The sequence below is a fragment of the Malus sylvestris genome, chromosome 10, assembly GCF_916048215.2.
Source record: "Malus sylvestris chromosome 10, drMalSylv7.2, whole genome shotgun sequence".
NCBI lineage: Eukaryota > Viridiplantae > Streptophyta > Magnoliopsida > Rosales > Rosaceae > Malus > Malus sylvestris.
In genome coordinates, this window is record NC_062269.1 from 23,606,766 (window position 1) to 23,623,302 (window position 16,537).

General features: G+C 38.7%; 1 protein-coding gene across 1 annotated transcript; it reads left to right on the top strand.

The window, feature by feature from the left end:
- Window positions 1-282: 282 nt before the first annotated feature.
- LOC126584335 (uncharacterized) lies at window positions 283-9,047 on the top strand. Its single transcript, XM_050248746.1, has 5 exons — window positions 283-294; window positions 7,280-7,379; window positions 7,460-7,566; window positions 8,110-8,173; window positions 8,938-9,047. Exons 1-5 carry the CDS (start codon window positions 283-285, stop codon window positions 8,988-8,990), a joined length of 336 nt encoding a protein of 111 aa, XP_050104703.1. The 3' UTR covers window positions 8,991-9,047.
- The last annotated feature ends 7,490 nt before the right edge of the window (window positions 9,048-16,537 follow it).

Below are 16,537 nucleotides of genomic sequence, written 5' to 3' on the forward strand. Positions count from 1 at the left end.
GTTTTTCATGACAATTTTATCTCTATGATTACCGTATATGTATAGATTGTAAACAGCATTATGGTCATTCAACCGAGAACTTCTTACTGTACATTTTTCCCGAGTAATGCTAAAGAGACTAAATTTTTAGATAAAATTTACAAACTAAATGATATATCATCAATAAAAATAAGCACGTTTATCAATATTTAAGTAATAATCTAATTATTAACTTACATATTATTTAGTTTACATAATTTTATTTACAAATTTAATGTCTTTCGCATTACTCATTTACACCAAATGTCGTGGAAGGTTCGTATTCCCTTTGAACCAGGACACGCTTTGTGTGCAAAGGTTGAAATCTTGAAGTTTGTAATCTGACCTGAGTTGCTTACCCATTGTGATCTCATCGTAGTGATGAAACAGGGTGACGTAACAAAAAAAAAAATGAAAAAAATACATCATTGCAAGCATTAGCCTGTGATGCTTGCAACGATTTTTCAACAAGAGGATCTCAAGAAATTATTTGATTAACTTTATTGCTTGCCTCTGGACATGCATGCACCACATGCATTGCCAATTTTTTTTTTTTTTTTTTTTTTAATTTTTGAATTTTTGAAATATTAGTGTGGTCCAAGTAATGGTTTTGCTGCATAATACATTGAACTGGGAGTTACCCTTATCAATTAATAATGGAATCAGGATTATGAGCACCGTGTTTTGACGGATTGCAGAGATTTGTGGAATGAGGATCTCGAGAATCCTCTAATCACATCTATTCATCGTATATCCTGCGATTAGAAATTATTATAAATTTTTTTATTTAAAATTAAATATAAACATTATCTGATGAAGACTGACTGTACGATAGATGATAAACGAATGTGATTGAAAAATCTCTGGAATCCTCACAAATAAAATCCGAAGATCAGATTTGTGAATATGATAATAACACAAAAAGAAAATGAGAGGAAAAATAAAAAGTCTTTATTTTGCACAGCAAAAGGCGTCGACAGGAAAAAGTTGATAGCAAAGCAATAGAGAGGAAAAGTGAAAGGTTAACTTATCAATTAATTAAGAATAATACTTAACTACTCAAAGATGAGTAAGAACTCATATTCAAAACTTTTAGTGTTTTAATCATAGAGCTTTGTGTTTATGATCAGAACTATTCATATTATGATTCATACTGTAAAGATCATCTCTGCAAAACATAAATTAAAACTAAGGTTGTTTAGTCAATCTATTATAGCAAGTACATAGACAGTTCGTAATGCTTTTACCAATACCGTTCATTTATTTTTAAGCAGTTTGATGACTAAACGACCTTAGTTTTAATTGATTTTTTGCAAAGATGAGCTTTATAGGATGATTAATTATATGAACAGTTTTGATTATAAACACAAAGTTCTATAAATTGACAACGAATAATTTTGAAATTTTTTTAGTAGAAGTTCCCACTAATCTTTGAGTAGCTAAATATTGTTCATTAATTAATTTACCATCCAGAAACTTGTACTATGTTTTAATATTTAATTAATAGTCTTAAAAGTAATTTGGTATGTACAAAAAAGGAACTAGATACTCTCTTGAGCTTAGGAGGCTGAGCCTTCTGAGTAAAAGATTTAGGCCGTTGAAATTTGATCAAACGGTTGCAATTATTATTACTTTTAGAGAAGTCCCCTATTTGTAACCGTTGGATTAAATTTCAATAGTTTAGATCCTTTGCTCAGGAGGCTCAGCCTCCTAAACTCATGAGGGATCTGGTTCTCATTTTTTGACATTCTTCTCGAAAGGAGTAAAACTAAAGTACGAACCACATAACCATAGTGAAATGGTCTGAAAGCATCTCTATCATGTGTGGCACTCAAATTCAACAAATGGGTAGTTAGTGGAGATTAAGTTTGCAATATATCTCTTTACTTTTAATGTTGTTTGCAATAATTTGAACAAAATAATTCAGTGCATTTGCAAAAATAATGTTAAATTAGGCAAAAATAAATAACTTCTTGAATTAGGGGTAGTTATGTTGTAATTAGGGACTGATAGTTTTACAAGGCTCAAGGACTGAGGTGGTGATCGAGGTGATGACTGTTGAGAATGAATCCCATATGGACGAGATGAGGGATTTTGGCATGTGTTTATAACTAGTTGCGCCAATTTTCCATATTATCAATTGGTTTTATGGCAAAACCTCAACTTCTTTATGGTATTAGAGCATGTTGTCAATGTGTGAAATCCAACAGCCACACGTGCCCACATCACCCGAGTTGTGTTGTCCACACGTTAGGCTTTAAAATTTGCCATATGTGAGGCGGTGTGTTGAGAATGAATCCCACAATGATGAGAGGAGAGACATTGCGTGTACTTATAAGTAGTTAGGGCTATTTTCTGTATTACTAATTGATTTTATGGTGGAACCTCAACTTCTTTAGTGACATCTCACATCCATGTCATATGCCAATTTTGTCAATCTGACCAACACCACAAGCAATAAAAGACTAATACGTGATTTTTTTTTCTTAATACAAGTGATATTCTACTTTAATTTACATGCACTAAAGAAAAGGGAATGAAATTTGAATCTAAGACGCGAATTTAACAATAGAAATGATTTTATTATTGGGTTTTTCTTTGGCCAAAGTATAGAAAAAAAAAAATTCAATGCTTGAGGAGTGAAGTGGTAGACATTTCGAACCCATGTCATATGCCACTTCTATCAAAAGAGTCTAGTCTAATCTGTTGATACACAAAATCAGTGAGGACTTTGGTACAACAAAAAATGTTAATTTTGTGACCTTCGCTAGATTGCTCCGGTCACTAGTGTGGATAAGTATGTGAATGGATAGAGACAGAGAAGCAAACACAAGATGTACATGGTTCACCCAGATTGGCTACGTCCACGGAGTAGAGGAGTTCTTATTAATTGTGAAAGGTTTACACAAGTACATAGGTTCAAGCTCTCCTTTAGTGAGTACTAATGAATGATTTAGTACAAATGACATTAGGCAATATTGTGGGAGAATGATCTCCTTTTATAGAATAAAGTTTCTAGCTTTGTTTTGATATTGACATGTGTCATGTTGTGATTGGCTTCTGATGTTGACACGTGTCGTGCTATGATTGGCTTCTGATGTTAACACGTGTCGCGCTGTGATTGGCCTCCTGGTTGGAGGGAAACTCTCCTGGATCCTTGATGGTATAACGTTAACCGGTGCTCAGTAGTTTAGGGATGGTCAAGTATGGTACAAATAGAGCTCTCCTAAGTTCTCGAGTGAGGGAAGCTCCTCGGTTGGAGATTTGCAAGATCCAAGCCATTAAGTAATCATGAAACTTCTAAGAACCGAAGCGTGGTATCATTTTCACTTGAAGCTTACTTGTAGTTTCGGGCATGGTCAAGTGCAATACAAACCCTATAGTAGGAGTCCCCCAAGTAGCTGAGCTAGGAGATTTTCCGAATGAGGTAACAGACAAGGTAAGCAATCAGACTTCCAAGCAAGCAACCTGGATCGGAGGTTCGACTGTGGCTTCCGGTTGATTGTTCTCCTTCTCCTTGTGTTGTAAACAGCAACAAGGATAAAGATAAGCAAATGGAGAAGAAATGATATAAGATACTTTTTCTTTTGAATAAGTAACTTTCCACAGGCTTATTCTTGATCTGGGCTGGAGGGTTTTCTAGTTTCCTCAAGAGTATAAGGCCGACTCAAGAATTTGAGGGTCAAAACAAGTCCATCAAATCTAGAGTACGTTCGACCCTGGTGATATGGGATACTTTTGCTGTTGACAAAGTAATGGATGTATCAGCACGTGTTCTGTTGCACTTGTCTCCACATGCTTCCTTGTATCCTTCTCACTTGCCCTATCTATGCCTCAGGTAGATATGGTATCTTCTTTAGAAGCATAAGATGTTGAAAATAAGTACTTGAAAGCAATGCCAGGTAAGTAATCAGGCAAGAGGTTCCAGGCAGTCAGTTCCTGACTAGAAACTTAATTCTAAGTGCTGACTGATTGCTCTCTTTCTCTTTGTCTTGCAGGTAAGAACAAGGGCAAAGGAAAAGACAGGGAAAAAGCATGATATGGGATACTCTTTCTTTTGACCCTGATGATATGAGATACTCTTGCTCTGGTGTGACTGGTTTGCATATGTATTATTAGGGGGAAGAAAGCTGAGTATTTCGAGAGGCTTCGTTGGTAGTGCCCTATCAGATATGAGGAAAGGTTGAGGATTTTTACTGGTCTGCCTATCCGTGGAGGATGGAGGTTAACATATATAGGAGTTTCCCTAACAACAAGTAGTAATGCTATTCCTTTACCCTTCTTGGTCGTAGCAATGTAGTGAGAGCTGCAAGCTTCATGTGTTTTAACTTTGTCACAGCACTTTGAAAAAGTGGTCTGTGGTATCTGGAAAGCTGATGTTGCGTGTGAAGATTACAGACAAGTTTTATCCAAGGAAATCTGGCTCTTGAAGTTCGGAAAGCAGTGTTTCTTTGGTTTTCGAACAAGCAATCCTGTCGGGGATCTGGCTCTCAAGATTCGGAGAACCGGGCCTCTTTGATTTTTTAGAAAGCAATCTTGTTGGAAGTCTGACTCTGGAGATTCGGAGAGCGGTGTCTCTTTGATTTTTGAGAAAGTAATCCTGTTGGGAGTCTGGCTCTTGAGACTCGGAAGGCGATGCCTCTTCGATTTTTGAGCAAGTAATCCTGTTGAGAGTATGGCTCTCAAGATTCAGAAAGCGGTGCCTCTTCAATTTTTGAGCAAGCAATCTTGTTGGGAGTGTTTTCTTGAATATGAGTAAAGGTTGTGCATTTTTACCAATCTACCTTGCCACGGAGCACGGATGTTGACTCACATAGGGACTTTCCAGTTATCAAGTAGTGGTGCTGTTCCTTTCCCCTATGGGTAATAGTAGGGTAGTTGGACCTTCAAAATTTATGTGTCTCAGAGATCTTTGGCAAAGTTATCTGTGGTACTCGATGAGCTGATGTTGAGTGTGGAAAGTGGTGCCTCTTACCATTGGAGACTTTGTGATGAAGAATGATATGACCGCTGCGGTGGTGGCCAGGAACCTTCTTCCTCCCAAAGATATCAGACTACTTTCCAAACGGTCTGATGAGTTGGCTATTAAGGATTCCCTGGCTTTCAATGTTCAGTGTGCAGGTTCTGTGTCTAATATAGCCCAACGCCTATTTGCTCGAACCCGCCAAGTTGAATCATTGGCGGTTAAAGTGATAAGTCTCAAACAAGAGATTAGAGGGCTTAAGCATGAGAATAAACAGTTGCACAAGCTCGCACATGACTATGCTACAAACATGAAGATGAAGCTTGACCAGATGCAGGAATCTGATGGTCAGATTTTACTTGATCATTAGAGATTTGTGGGTTTGTTCCAAAGGCATTTATTGCCTTCGTCTTTTAGGGTTGTACCACGTAATGAAGCTCTAAATAATCAACCTCCAATGCCTCATCCTTCTGGGGTTCTGTCCAGTACTGAGGCTCCGAATGATCACCCTCTGGTGCCTTCTCTTTTTGGGGCTCTATCGACTACTGAGACTTCTCCTAAGCAACCTTTGTGAAGGCTCCCTCTTGTTTGTTTATTTTGACTCATGTATATGTACATATTTGTAACTTATCAGAGATATCAATAAATAAGCTTTGCTTCATTTAAACGTATTGTGTTAAATACACCAAAGCCTTATTCACTAAGTTCTTTGAATTTTTTCTTTTGTTGAAGCTTGTATATTGAAGCTTTGTGAGTGAAGCATGTAGGTTGAGGTAGTGTTCCCTTAATTTCCTGAGTGAGGAAAATTTCTTAGTTGGAGACTTGAAAAATCCAAGTCACTGAGTGGTCGTGAGACTTCCGAGTATTAAGGTGTAGTACCATATGGTAGGAGTCCCCCAAGTCTCCGGTCGAAGGAGTTGACGAAGGAGGTGTCTTGCTAGTAGCCAAGCTTCTAAAGTAACAAAACTTCACCATTTTCCTTTCTAAGCGGTAGCCCAAAACTCTTCCTTCATATATATTTGTTATGAAAGTTGTTAGGCCCAAAAAAGAGGAGGCCTAGGCAAATTTTTTTTTTCGATGTTTCGAATTTCTGAATTTTCGAATTTTCGAATTTTTGAAGTTTTGAATTTTTGAATTTCCGAATATATATATATTTATTTTAAGCTTTGTAGGTGAAGCTTTGTAGGTGAAGCTTTGAGGTTGAAGCTATGTTAGGTACTATGAATTGATTTTGCTTCACACTATCTTGATCAAGAGTGTGTGAAGCTTTTGTAGGTGAAGCTTTTGTGTTGAATCTTTGTAGGTGAAGCTTTTGTTGGTGAAGCTTTTGTGGGTGAAGTTTTTTTAGGTGAAGCTTTTGTGGATGAAGCTTTTATGGGTGGAGCTTTGGTGTTGAAGCTTTTGTAGGTAAAGCTTTGGAGTTGAAGCTTTGGAGTTGAAGCTTTGTAGGTGAAGCTTTTGTGGGTGAAGCTTTTGTGGGTTAAGCTTTTGTAGGTGAAGCTTTTGTGGGTCAAGCTTTTGTGGGTGAAGCTTTTGTGGGTGAAGCTTTTGTGGGTGAAGCTTTTATAGGTGAAGCTTTTGTTGGTGGAGCTTTTGTGGGTGAAGCTTTTGTAGGTGAAGCTTTGGAGTTAAAGCTTTTGTTGGGTACCATAAATTGATTTTGCTTCACACTATCTTGATCAAGATAGTATGAAGCTTTTGAGAATTTGTAATTGTCCTCCATTGATGACGCTTTTGTGTTGAAGCTTTGTTGGGTACCATGAATTGATTTTGCTTCACACTATCTTGATCAAGATAGTGTGAAGCTTTTGAGAATTTGTAGTTGAACTCCTTTGATGAAGCTCTTGTTGGCACCATAAATTGGTTTTGCTTCACACTGTCTTGATTAAGAGTGTGTGAAGCTTTCTACGAGTTATAGTGTTTGCATTGTTACAAAGGAGAAATGTTTGAAGCAAATGTAAGAGGGCTGAATAGCTTGATCTTCGTATGCCATGCACTGAAGTTGTTGTTGGGTTGCAATAAGACTTTGTTGGTGACTATAACTCTTGTTGGGCATAAGTGCTCCTGTTACGACCACCCCCCAAAATAATTAGAAAACTTGTTATTTCCACCCCCTTGTGCCACGTGTCAATCATCAAACTCTCCTTCTTTTCTGTTCCCTGTCCCCCACCCCCCGTGACTTCTTCTTCTTCTTCTTCTCTCCCTCTCAGCCCTCCCGAAACTCTCTCACTCTCCTGTGCATCTCTCTCTCCCTCAACCTCTCTCGTACCTCTTCCCCCTGACTCGCGAGGACCCTAGCATTCCCAGGAGAGGCCTGTGGCGAACCAGGGATCCCTGCACCGCGAGACCGACGGCACGGAGCAAAGCTCCGACGAGTTTTCTCCATTTTTCCCGTCGGGTAGGTCTCAAATCTCACTCTCGTATCTAGTTCTTGGTTGGGTTGTGATTTAGAAACTTGAACCTTACCTTTTTACGTAGGTTGTTGCTTCGGAACGGTCGTGGGTGAGCACACCCACTTTTCCGGTGATCCCGTGCACCCCGAGAGCTTTCCCGGTCACCTCCGACCGAGTTGCGACGTTTGGAAGGTATAAACCTTCTCCTCTCTTCTTGTACTTCACATTCATACCTAGATCGGAGCTTGAAGCTCCAGTTTTCAGGTGACCGGAGCTGTAGCAGCTCCGACCTTCTCCTTCCCCGCGCGACAGGCCCTCCGGCCTTCCTTTCCTTTCCCGCGGGCCTCCAGCCCGTTTTGTTTAAACCCAGTACCCTAACCCATTCCCTTTTTATTTTTAGTTGTAGTTTTTAAAGCCCAAAAGGCCACGGGCCTTAATGTTGAAGGGCCTTGGGCCGGTCAGTTCTTAAGGGCTTAAAGTCCTGTTTCTGTTAGTAAGGCCTAGGGGCCTTGGGCCCGTGCAGGCTGTGTGTGTGTGTGTTTTATTAGGTATGTTTGGGATAAAGCCCAAACCCTAATTAATTTCCATCCTAAATCCTTTTAAATCCTAAAGCCCTAGGTTCCTAAAACCCATTAAAAACCCTAAACCCATCCAATCCCAAATCCCTTATTTAATTTGATTCAAAACCAATCTTTTAGAAAATCCTTTTAATTATTTATACATTCTTGTTCTTAGGTAAAATTGCTAGTGGAGAAATTCTATATCCTTATTCGCACGACTCGCCTGCTAAGGAATATTTGTGAGTGGACCCCTTCTAAATTACATGATTTGATAATTTAATTTCATAAATGATTAGCATGCCTACAGATTTATAATTTGATTTATGTGAAACCTGTTGATTAAATATATTGTTTATCGTCTCGTGTTTTGGTGAAGAATTAATCATTAGCCTATATTGAGCTATATTTTAATATTTCTATTTTCTATAAAAACCATGATCTGGTAGACTATTTGATAGGTGACGATAGGATGCTAGAACATGATTTTGAAACCCTCTTTATAGCGTAGACGATTTTCGGTAACCTATGCTATGAAGTGGTATTTATGAGAGACGTAAATATTTGTGCGTACCTAGTAGACACTATGCCGCCTGGGGCAAGGATCTGGTGTTGGCATGTAGGCCGGGAGAAATAATCCCTAGCGAAAGGCTGAGGGACACGGAGACAGGCATTGGGCCGGGAGGGAGTTATCTCTGGCTACGGGCACAGAGACTGAGGTGCAGGCATTGGGCCGGGAGTTATATTCATTCAGTGATCTTTCTAGCAGCACATCGCGTTTACGAGACGATGTATGATACGTTTATTGTTCTGATTTCTGCGAATGATATTTCGCTATACATGGTTTTTGAGATATTTGGCATGCTAGGATTTTTATTATATCCATCACTTATTATGCTAGTAGTTTTCATCTATATAAACTTTGGGGGTTAGTATCTTGATAACTGTTTTATTATTATATTATATAAACTTGGTCCACTCACCTTTGTTTTGCGCCCCCATTCAGGTCATAGTAACGAGGATTACAACTGGACGTACGAGGCATTCCCCTACCAGTAGCCCTCTATCACCCACTTGTGTGGCATCTTGTAATAGTCTTTCTTTTTTGTAAAACTAGTTTTAGTCTGTGTCTGGTTCACTCTAGACATTTTCTTGAATGTTGTTAATTACTTCTAAACTATGATGTTATTCATGAATATTTTCTTCTAATCATTACTCTTGTAATCAATTAATGGCTTTCGTCACCTTGGGTGTTGGCCAGCACGTGTCTATCCTGATATTCGAAAGAATATCAGGGTCGGGGCGTGTCAGCTCCCCTGGTTGAGTTGTAAAACTTGAGGGTTTTTGATTATTTGTGAATGCTAGGAGTTTACATGTACACGTTATACCACTCATTTTCTGGTTGGTGGAATGAATGGTGAGTTGCTTTCATCACTTGGTTGGTGGTACGAAGGTGAGTTCCTTCATCACCTTTCATTACATTTCATCACCTAGTTGGTGGCACGAAGATGAGTTCTTTCTTCACCTGGTTGTTGGCATGAGTGGCAAGTTGCCAAATGATATTAGAGTACGAATTGTACATTTCATCACCTGGTTGGTGGCATGAATGAGAGTACGGGTTGTACATTTCATCACCTGGTTGGTGGCATGAAGATGAGTTCCTTCTTCACCTGGTTGGTGGCATGAGTGGCAAGTTGCCAAATGATATTAGAGTACGGGTTGTACATTTCATTACCTGGTTAGTGGCATGAAGAAGAGTACGGGTGGTACATTTCATTACCTAGTTGGTGACATGAAGATGAGTTCCTTCTTCACCTGGTTGGTGGCATGAGTGGCAAGTTGCCAAATGATATTAGAAGTACGGTTTGTACATTTCATCACCTGGTTGGTGGTATGAAGGAGAGTATGGGTTGTACATTTCATCACCTGATTGGTGGCATGAAGATGAGTTCCTTCTTCACATTTCATCACCTGGTTGGTGAGAATACGGGCAAGGTGTCGAGGCATATTGTAGCAAGTGTCGAAGACACAAAGTATGTTGAATGATGTTTATGAATGTGTTTGAATATATGATGTTTATGTATGAATGTGTTTGAATATATGATGTTTATGTTGATTGATATGAGTGATGTTTATGAATGTTTTGCTATGCATGAAGGGATCCATTCTTTTGATATGTGAACCATGTTGGTTGTAACACTTAGTATCACATACTTTGTGTCACAGTACGCATGTTGAAGCTCTAAGTTGGAGTCTCAGGGTAGGTCAACGTAGACCAAATGTTCCAATGCTAGGAACGAAAAAGACTCAGAATAAGTTGTCTGAATTCCCTCTTCTTTAAATATTTGCCGAATGGCTTGTGTGACAAAAGATCTCAAGCGGTTGAGAGTCAAAACATTTGTAATGTGTATGCCTTCTTATAATAGCATTTCCGTCAGCACCTAGTCCTCCACTTTGAAAGAGTAAGGCTTGACCCCATAGTCATAATAGTCGACGGTACGTTCACCCCTGGTTGTCTTGATACGAACTTTATCACTCTTGTTGTGATGGGCTTGCTGAGAGTAAAAATCATTCCTCTTACCAAGAGACAGATACGTTTGGTGACTTAGCGAGTAGCTAAATGAGGCAAGAGATGATGCAATGGGTGTCTGAATGGCCAATATCTCCTCACTTGGTAAAACTTGACTTCCACTTCCCACTTGTTGATAGAGGTTAACCATATGGGGTTCCCTTGGTATGTCCTTGTTTCGGTAGAGGCGTGGTTGTAAGCCTGTGCCATTACATCAGAATAAGTCTTCCAAGTGTTGGCATTGATCATGTACTTGAAGAAACAATCACATAAGCCTGCTGTGAAGGCCTTGAGGGCGGTCTTGTCATCTGCCTCAGCGCAGCGAGAATACTCATGGTTGAAGCAACCGGTATACTCTTGTAGTGACTCATCTGGCTTCTGGTGAATAGTGTACAAGTCATCTACAGAATGCAAACGATCAGTTTGGAAGATGTGTTGAGAGACAAACAGTTTCCTCAGTTCCTTAAATGAGTTTATTGTCTCGGGTGGAACACTACAATACCAGTTTAGAGTTCCGCCAGAGAGGGTGGAGGGAAAGAGAAGACATCGCTTTTCGTCGGTGTGCATCTGATATGCCATGATGGACTCAAAGAGGTTAATGTGCTCAATTGGGTCCTCTCTTCCAGTATAGGCTTGTAAACCAAGCTTTTGTTTTGTCTTTGCTTGAAGGGGGTGTCGAAAATCCTTTTTGTGAGAGGGTCAGGCCTGGGTTGGTTTTAGTCAGGTATCTCGGCCTGACGTTCGGTCTTCAACTTGTTTACTTCCTCAATGAGCTGTAGGACAAGGGGGTCCTAAGTAGAGTCATATACCACTGGGATTTTATTTCGTAAGTCTCCATTGCCTCTTGGAAGTAGGAAAGTTTGAGCAAGGGCGTGTGGTTTTTCCTTGGACTTAGCGTACTGACTTCTAGGGTGAGTCTGTCAGAATACCTCAGAGTCCCCTGTACCTTCATGTTCCTCTGGGATCTGTCGTTCCTTCCCTAAATTGGCAGCTAACCTGGGTCGTGGGAGGGGACCGAGTCTTTCAGAAACCCTTGGGTCATTGATATTCGAGCATATGTGGAAGGGATTCTCTCGACATTGCTTTAGGAAGGCTCGGTAGTCACGATAAACGACTTTTGATCCTTCCAACCTTTCTGCAATGAGGTGTCTTCCTCCACTTCTCCTGCTTCGGGTCAAAGCATCTGGGTTGAGAGAAGTCTCATGTTGATTAATGTTTTGAAGATTAGCTCGCTCATCATCAGGGATATCCGTGTCGAAAGGAGGTGACCCTTCGTGTTGGGGGGCATCCAGATGATGTTGATGTCCACAAAGGTAACAAGTTCGCGTGTTTGAGTACACATAGTTTCGTGAAGCGTCTCAAAGAGCTTCTCATACTGCTTCTGGAGAACCTCATTCTTAATTACTATCTTATTGTTCTGAGCTTCTAGCTCATCGACTTTAGCTTGAAGAGCAACCTCTTTCCTTTCTTCTTTCGTTGCTTCGCACCAGGTGTAAGAGGGGTGTCATTTTGTGTGCTGTGGCTTCTTTCACTTCCCATGTTGGAGAGGGATGCCTGGTCAAAAGAGAGTGTACGAATGGTGGAAACCAGCTTGGCAAAGCTGAAGAGAGTGGGAATAAGTGTCGTTCCCACAAACGGGGCCAAATGTTGATGTACAAAATCAGTGAGGACTTTGGTACAACAGAAAATGTTAAGTTTGCGACCTTCACTAGATTGTTCCGGTCACTAGTGTGGATAAGCATGTAAATGGATAGAGACAGGGAAACAAACACAAGATGTACGTGGTTCACCCAGATTGACTACGTCCATAGAGTAGAGGAGTTCTCATTAATTGTGAAGGGTTTACACAAGTACATAGGTTCAAGCTCTCCTTTAGTGAGTACTAGTGAATGATTTAGTAAAAATGACATTAGGCAATATTGTGGGAGAATGATCTCTTTTTATAGAAGAGAGTTTCTAGCTTTGTTTTGACATTGACACGTGTCGTGTTGTGATTGGCTTCTGATGTTGACACGTGTCATGCTATGATTGGTTTCTGATATCGACACATGTCGCGCTATGGTTGGCCTCCTGGTTGGAGGGAAACTCTTTTGGATCCTTGACGGTATAACGTTGGCCGGTGCTCAGTAGTTTCGGGATTGGTCAAGTATGGTACAAACATAATCTACTAATATTTCGTAATAGAGATGGTTTACATATTACTGTAATAACAACAACTCCAAGAGACTAAACTAACAACTAAAAAAAAACCCATAATCCAAGCTCACATAGCCTAAAAAATTAAAACCCTAAATGAAATCCACAACCCTAAATCATAAAGCATCCGCGACATTGAACCCAGCACATCTATTCATGTAGGATATGTACAACAAGGGGAGGACCTTGAGAAGAGTCAATCCCCAATGATCCAATTGCGCATAATAATGGAAAGAGTCGCGTAATAGCAACTAGGAGTCGTCATCAGACAAAATTGGTTAAAATAAAAGGGCAAGTCGCACCGAAGTCCTTGGAGTCGGTGATAGAAATAAAGTTAGAAATAAAATGAAAAAATAATTACAGAAGGCATTTTCGGGGAAGGATTGAAATGAGGAATGAGTGAAACAGGTTAACTACATGGAAATATTTCAGAATTGAAGAGTAAATGAAGAAGACTAATAGTGAGAAAGATGAAGAATTAGAGAGAGAGTTTAGAGAAAGAAATGAGACTTGTATTAACTAAAAAAAGAAGGATTACATAACTTTGTTTTTATAAGAGAAAACCTAACAACTCTAACGAAAAACTAAAAAACTTACTAACTATATTGTTGACTTGTACAATCATTTAACTAATCATCTAACTAATGATGCGGAACTCTTAATAGAACTCACTAAATGCGTTTTTGGTCTTCTATAGACTCCAAATACGTTAACGAAAATGTCCTAAATTATTGAGAATAACTTAAGTTCAAACTCCCATTCGGCACTCTCAAAACGTGAGCATCGTATTTATTCAAAATCAATTAACGAGTGGATAGACCTATCAAGATCATTTGAATTAGAAATGTAAAGTTTCTATTTCTGATACGAGATAATACTCTCAAAAATATTATATGCCTACCAAGTCATCAAAATAATAGCTTGTACTGTATGGATAAGGGGTGTGATATTCACACACCCCATTTTACTTCTCACACACCTTTTTTATTTTTGGCCGTCAGATCAAATGAATTGAAAAAGATCGACAGACAGAAATTATCAAGGGGTGTGTGAGAAGTAAAATAGAGTATATGAATAGCACACCCCTATGGATAATTGGTACCAATCAATTCAAGATCCACGACGCAATGAAGTACTACATTTCTTTCAATACGTCGTCTTCAAAAATTTGTCACAGAACAATTAAGCATAGTTGGCGTCTTGTTGTATGGTTTTGTTGTTCCCTTCTAGAAATACATTTTGTGAGTCTAGTCCATTAAGTTCGTAACCCTAGTTGTTTTACGCAAAAACAGTGGTACTCTATTAGGTATAGAGATTAAAATAATTATAATGCATTCTCGGGTTGGGTTGATTTCAATACGAATTAAAGTATGTAAAGAGTTTAGGGTTTAGATTCCACGAACAGATTTCCAAGTTTTGGAGTTTAAAGTCCCGGTTAGGAGTCTAACCCCCGGACTTGTGGCACAAGGAATTTTAATTTATATTTCAAACAATGCATCATGAGACAAACGGTATCACCAAACTATATGTCACAAAACTTAATTTCTTCCTTGACATAAAAAATGAAAGAAATGAAAGGGATAAATGATGCAAGAGAATACGTAATTAAGCTTTTGTTGGCTGCAGTTCCAAACGCAAGGCCATGTGAACAGTGAAAATTGGATTACTGTAATTAAGTACCTTAACCTAATAGTGCAAAAGGAAACCATGAGGCGCCTATAAGAAAAGTGTAATTGATATGATCGGATAAGATGTCGAGTTGTAGGGTATGATGCATGTATGTAGGGCTGGTTTTGGTCCGGCAACCGAAATGAAAAGTGGTTACTAAAAACCAAACTGAACATATCAGGAATAAGAAGAAAAAAAAAAAACAATATCGAACCAAAGAATAATGTTAGAGATATTAAATTTATAGACAAAATTTTATAAATTAAATGACATGAAAGTTGATGTTGGTTTATTACTTAAGCATTGACATACGTGCTCATTCCTATTTATGACATATTATGTAGTTTGCAAATTTTGTCTCTCTAGCATTACCCTCGAACCAAAAGGGTAAAACTAGATAAACTAAATTTGTAAGCCAAATTTACAAACTAAATGATGTGTCACCAGTAAGAAATAAGCTTGTTAATCAATATTTATCATTTAGTTTACAAAATTTAGTTTACACGCTTAGTCCCCTAACATTACTTGAACCAAAATTTTGGTTCAAAATTTTGGTTCATAAAAAATCGATAATCTCTAAATTATTTTGATTTTGGTCGGGTACGGGAAACCGAAATCCCTTGATAATGCTTCAAACTATAGGAGGATTCAAACATCGATCATTAATAGTCAACAGTTGCAAACAAGAAACAACATACCAAATAAAACCCAAACTGAAATTTAAAATCTGCAATTAAAAACCCTCGATTTTAAAATCCCAAAATAAAAAAGCCTAATTCGATTATTTTTATTCCCACACCGGGTGCAGGGTTAATTTTTTCACCGATTCCGGGTTTCCAACTAGTTAGGAACTTTATTTAAGGACTAAGCGTAGATGGTGGCGTGGATCTTTTTTGTGTGGTTTGATCCAAGTAGGATGACCTACATATCTTCTTATGTCATCAAAGAATCAAACTACGTATAGTTCAGAAGAGTTGATCTTTTAGTCAATCAGCCTATTTTTGGGGACATTCGATGGATTCATCTTCTCCACAAGACTACTGCACGCATATGCCTTTCTTGACTACCATCAAGTATTCCTTATTTCTAGGGGCTTTCTTCAGCGATCCGAAGAGATCAATTCCCCATTCCATAAAAGACCAGGCCCCTATTATTAGCAAAAAAATCGCTGCAAACAATAATCATGGTACATATAAATCATGTCTACTTCACTTCACTTATATTGCTCCTGGTTGCGGCTAGCTTTAAAAACTCCAAATCGTAAACCCTAAATACAATTAGAATCTCCAAGACGAAACCTTATAATCAAAATCCAAAATGAAAAACACGAATTGATTTTGAGTTAAGGTGAAATTTCTTACCTTCTATACTAGGAATAGTTGTTGGAGGTGAAAGATATTGTTTGCTGCAGCCGTTGGAGAAATTTCTCACTTGAATTGTGAGATTATGATTTTCCAGGATCAGAGTAAGACAAATCGGAATATGAATACCTTAGTAGTCTAGTCAATGACTCAATAGCTTCTGGAACTACACAGATGGAGCAACGATGATACCAACATCTCGCTCTAGAGCAATGGGCAAAGTCCAATAATGAATCAACTAGGATTCCTATATTCTTGGAATCTTTACAATCTAAGGATTAAAGTGCGTTGCAAGTAACCATACTCCTAAAAGGATGCATGATCTATTCCTAGATATCATCTGGAATTTTCTCGTTTTAATACAGAATCCATATTGTAAAAGTTCTCTATCTCGACTGGTATCAATACACCCTTATAGGGTTCACCTCTAATAACGCAATTATCGCAGACTTGTTCTCTTGCCCACTCCTTGAGTCTTAAATATTTGCTTATTTGGCCATCGGAAAGTCTTCGGACAGCACCCCCTGGTCGTTGGCTGCTTACGATTGTTTTTTCTTTTACAAGTTGTTGATGCACAAAATCAATGGGGACTTTGGTATAAGAAAAAGTGTCAAGTTTGTGACCTTCGCTAGATTGCTCCAGTCACTAGTGTGGATAAGTATGCAAATAGATAGAGACAGGGAAGGAAACATAAGATGTACGTGGTTCACCCAGATTGGCTACGTCCACGGAGTATAGGAGTTCTCATTAATTGTGAAGGGTTTACACGAGTACATAGGTTCAAGCTCTCCTTTAGTGAGTACTAGTGAATG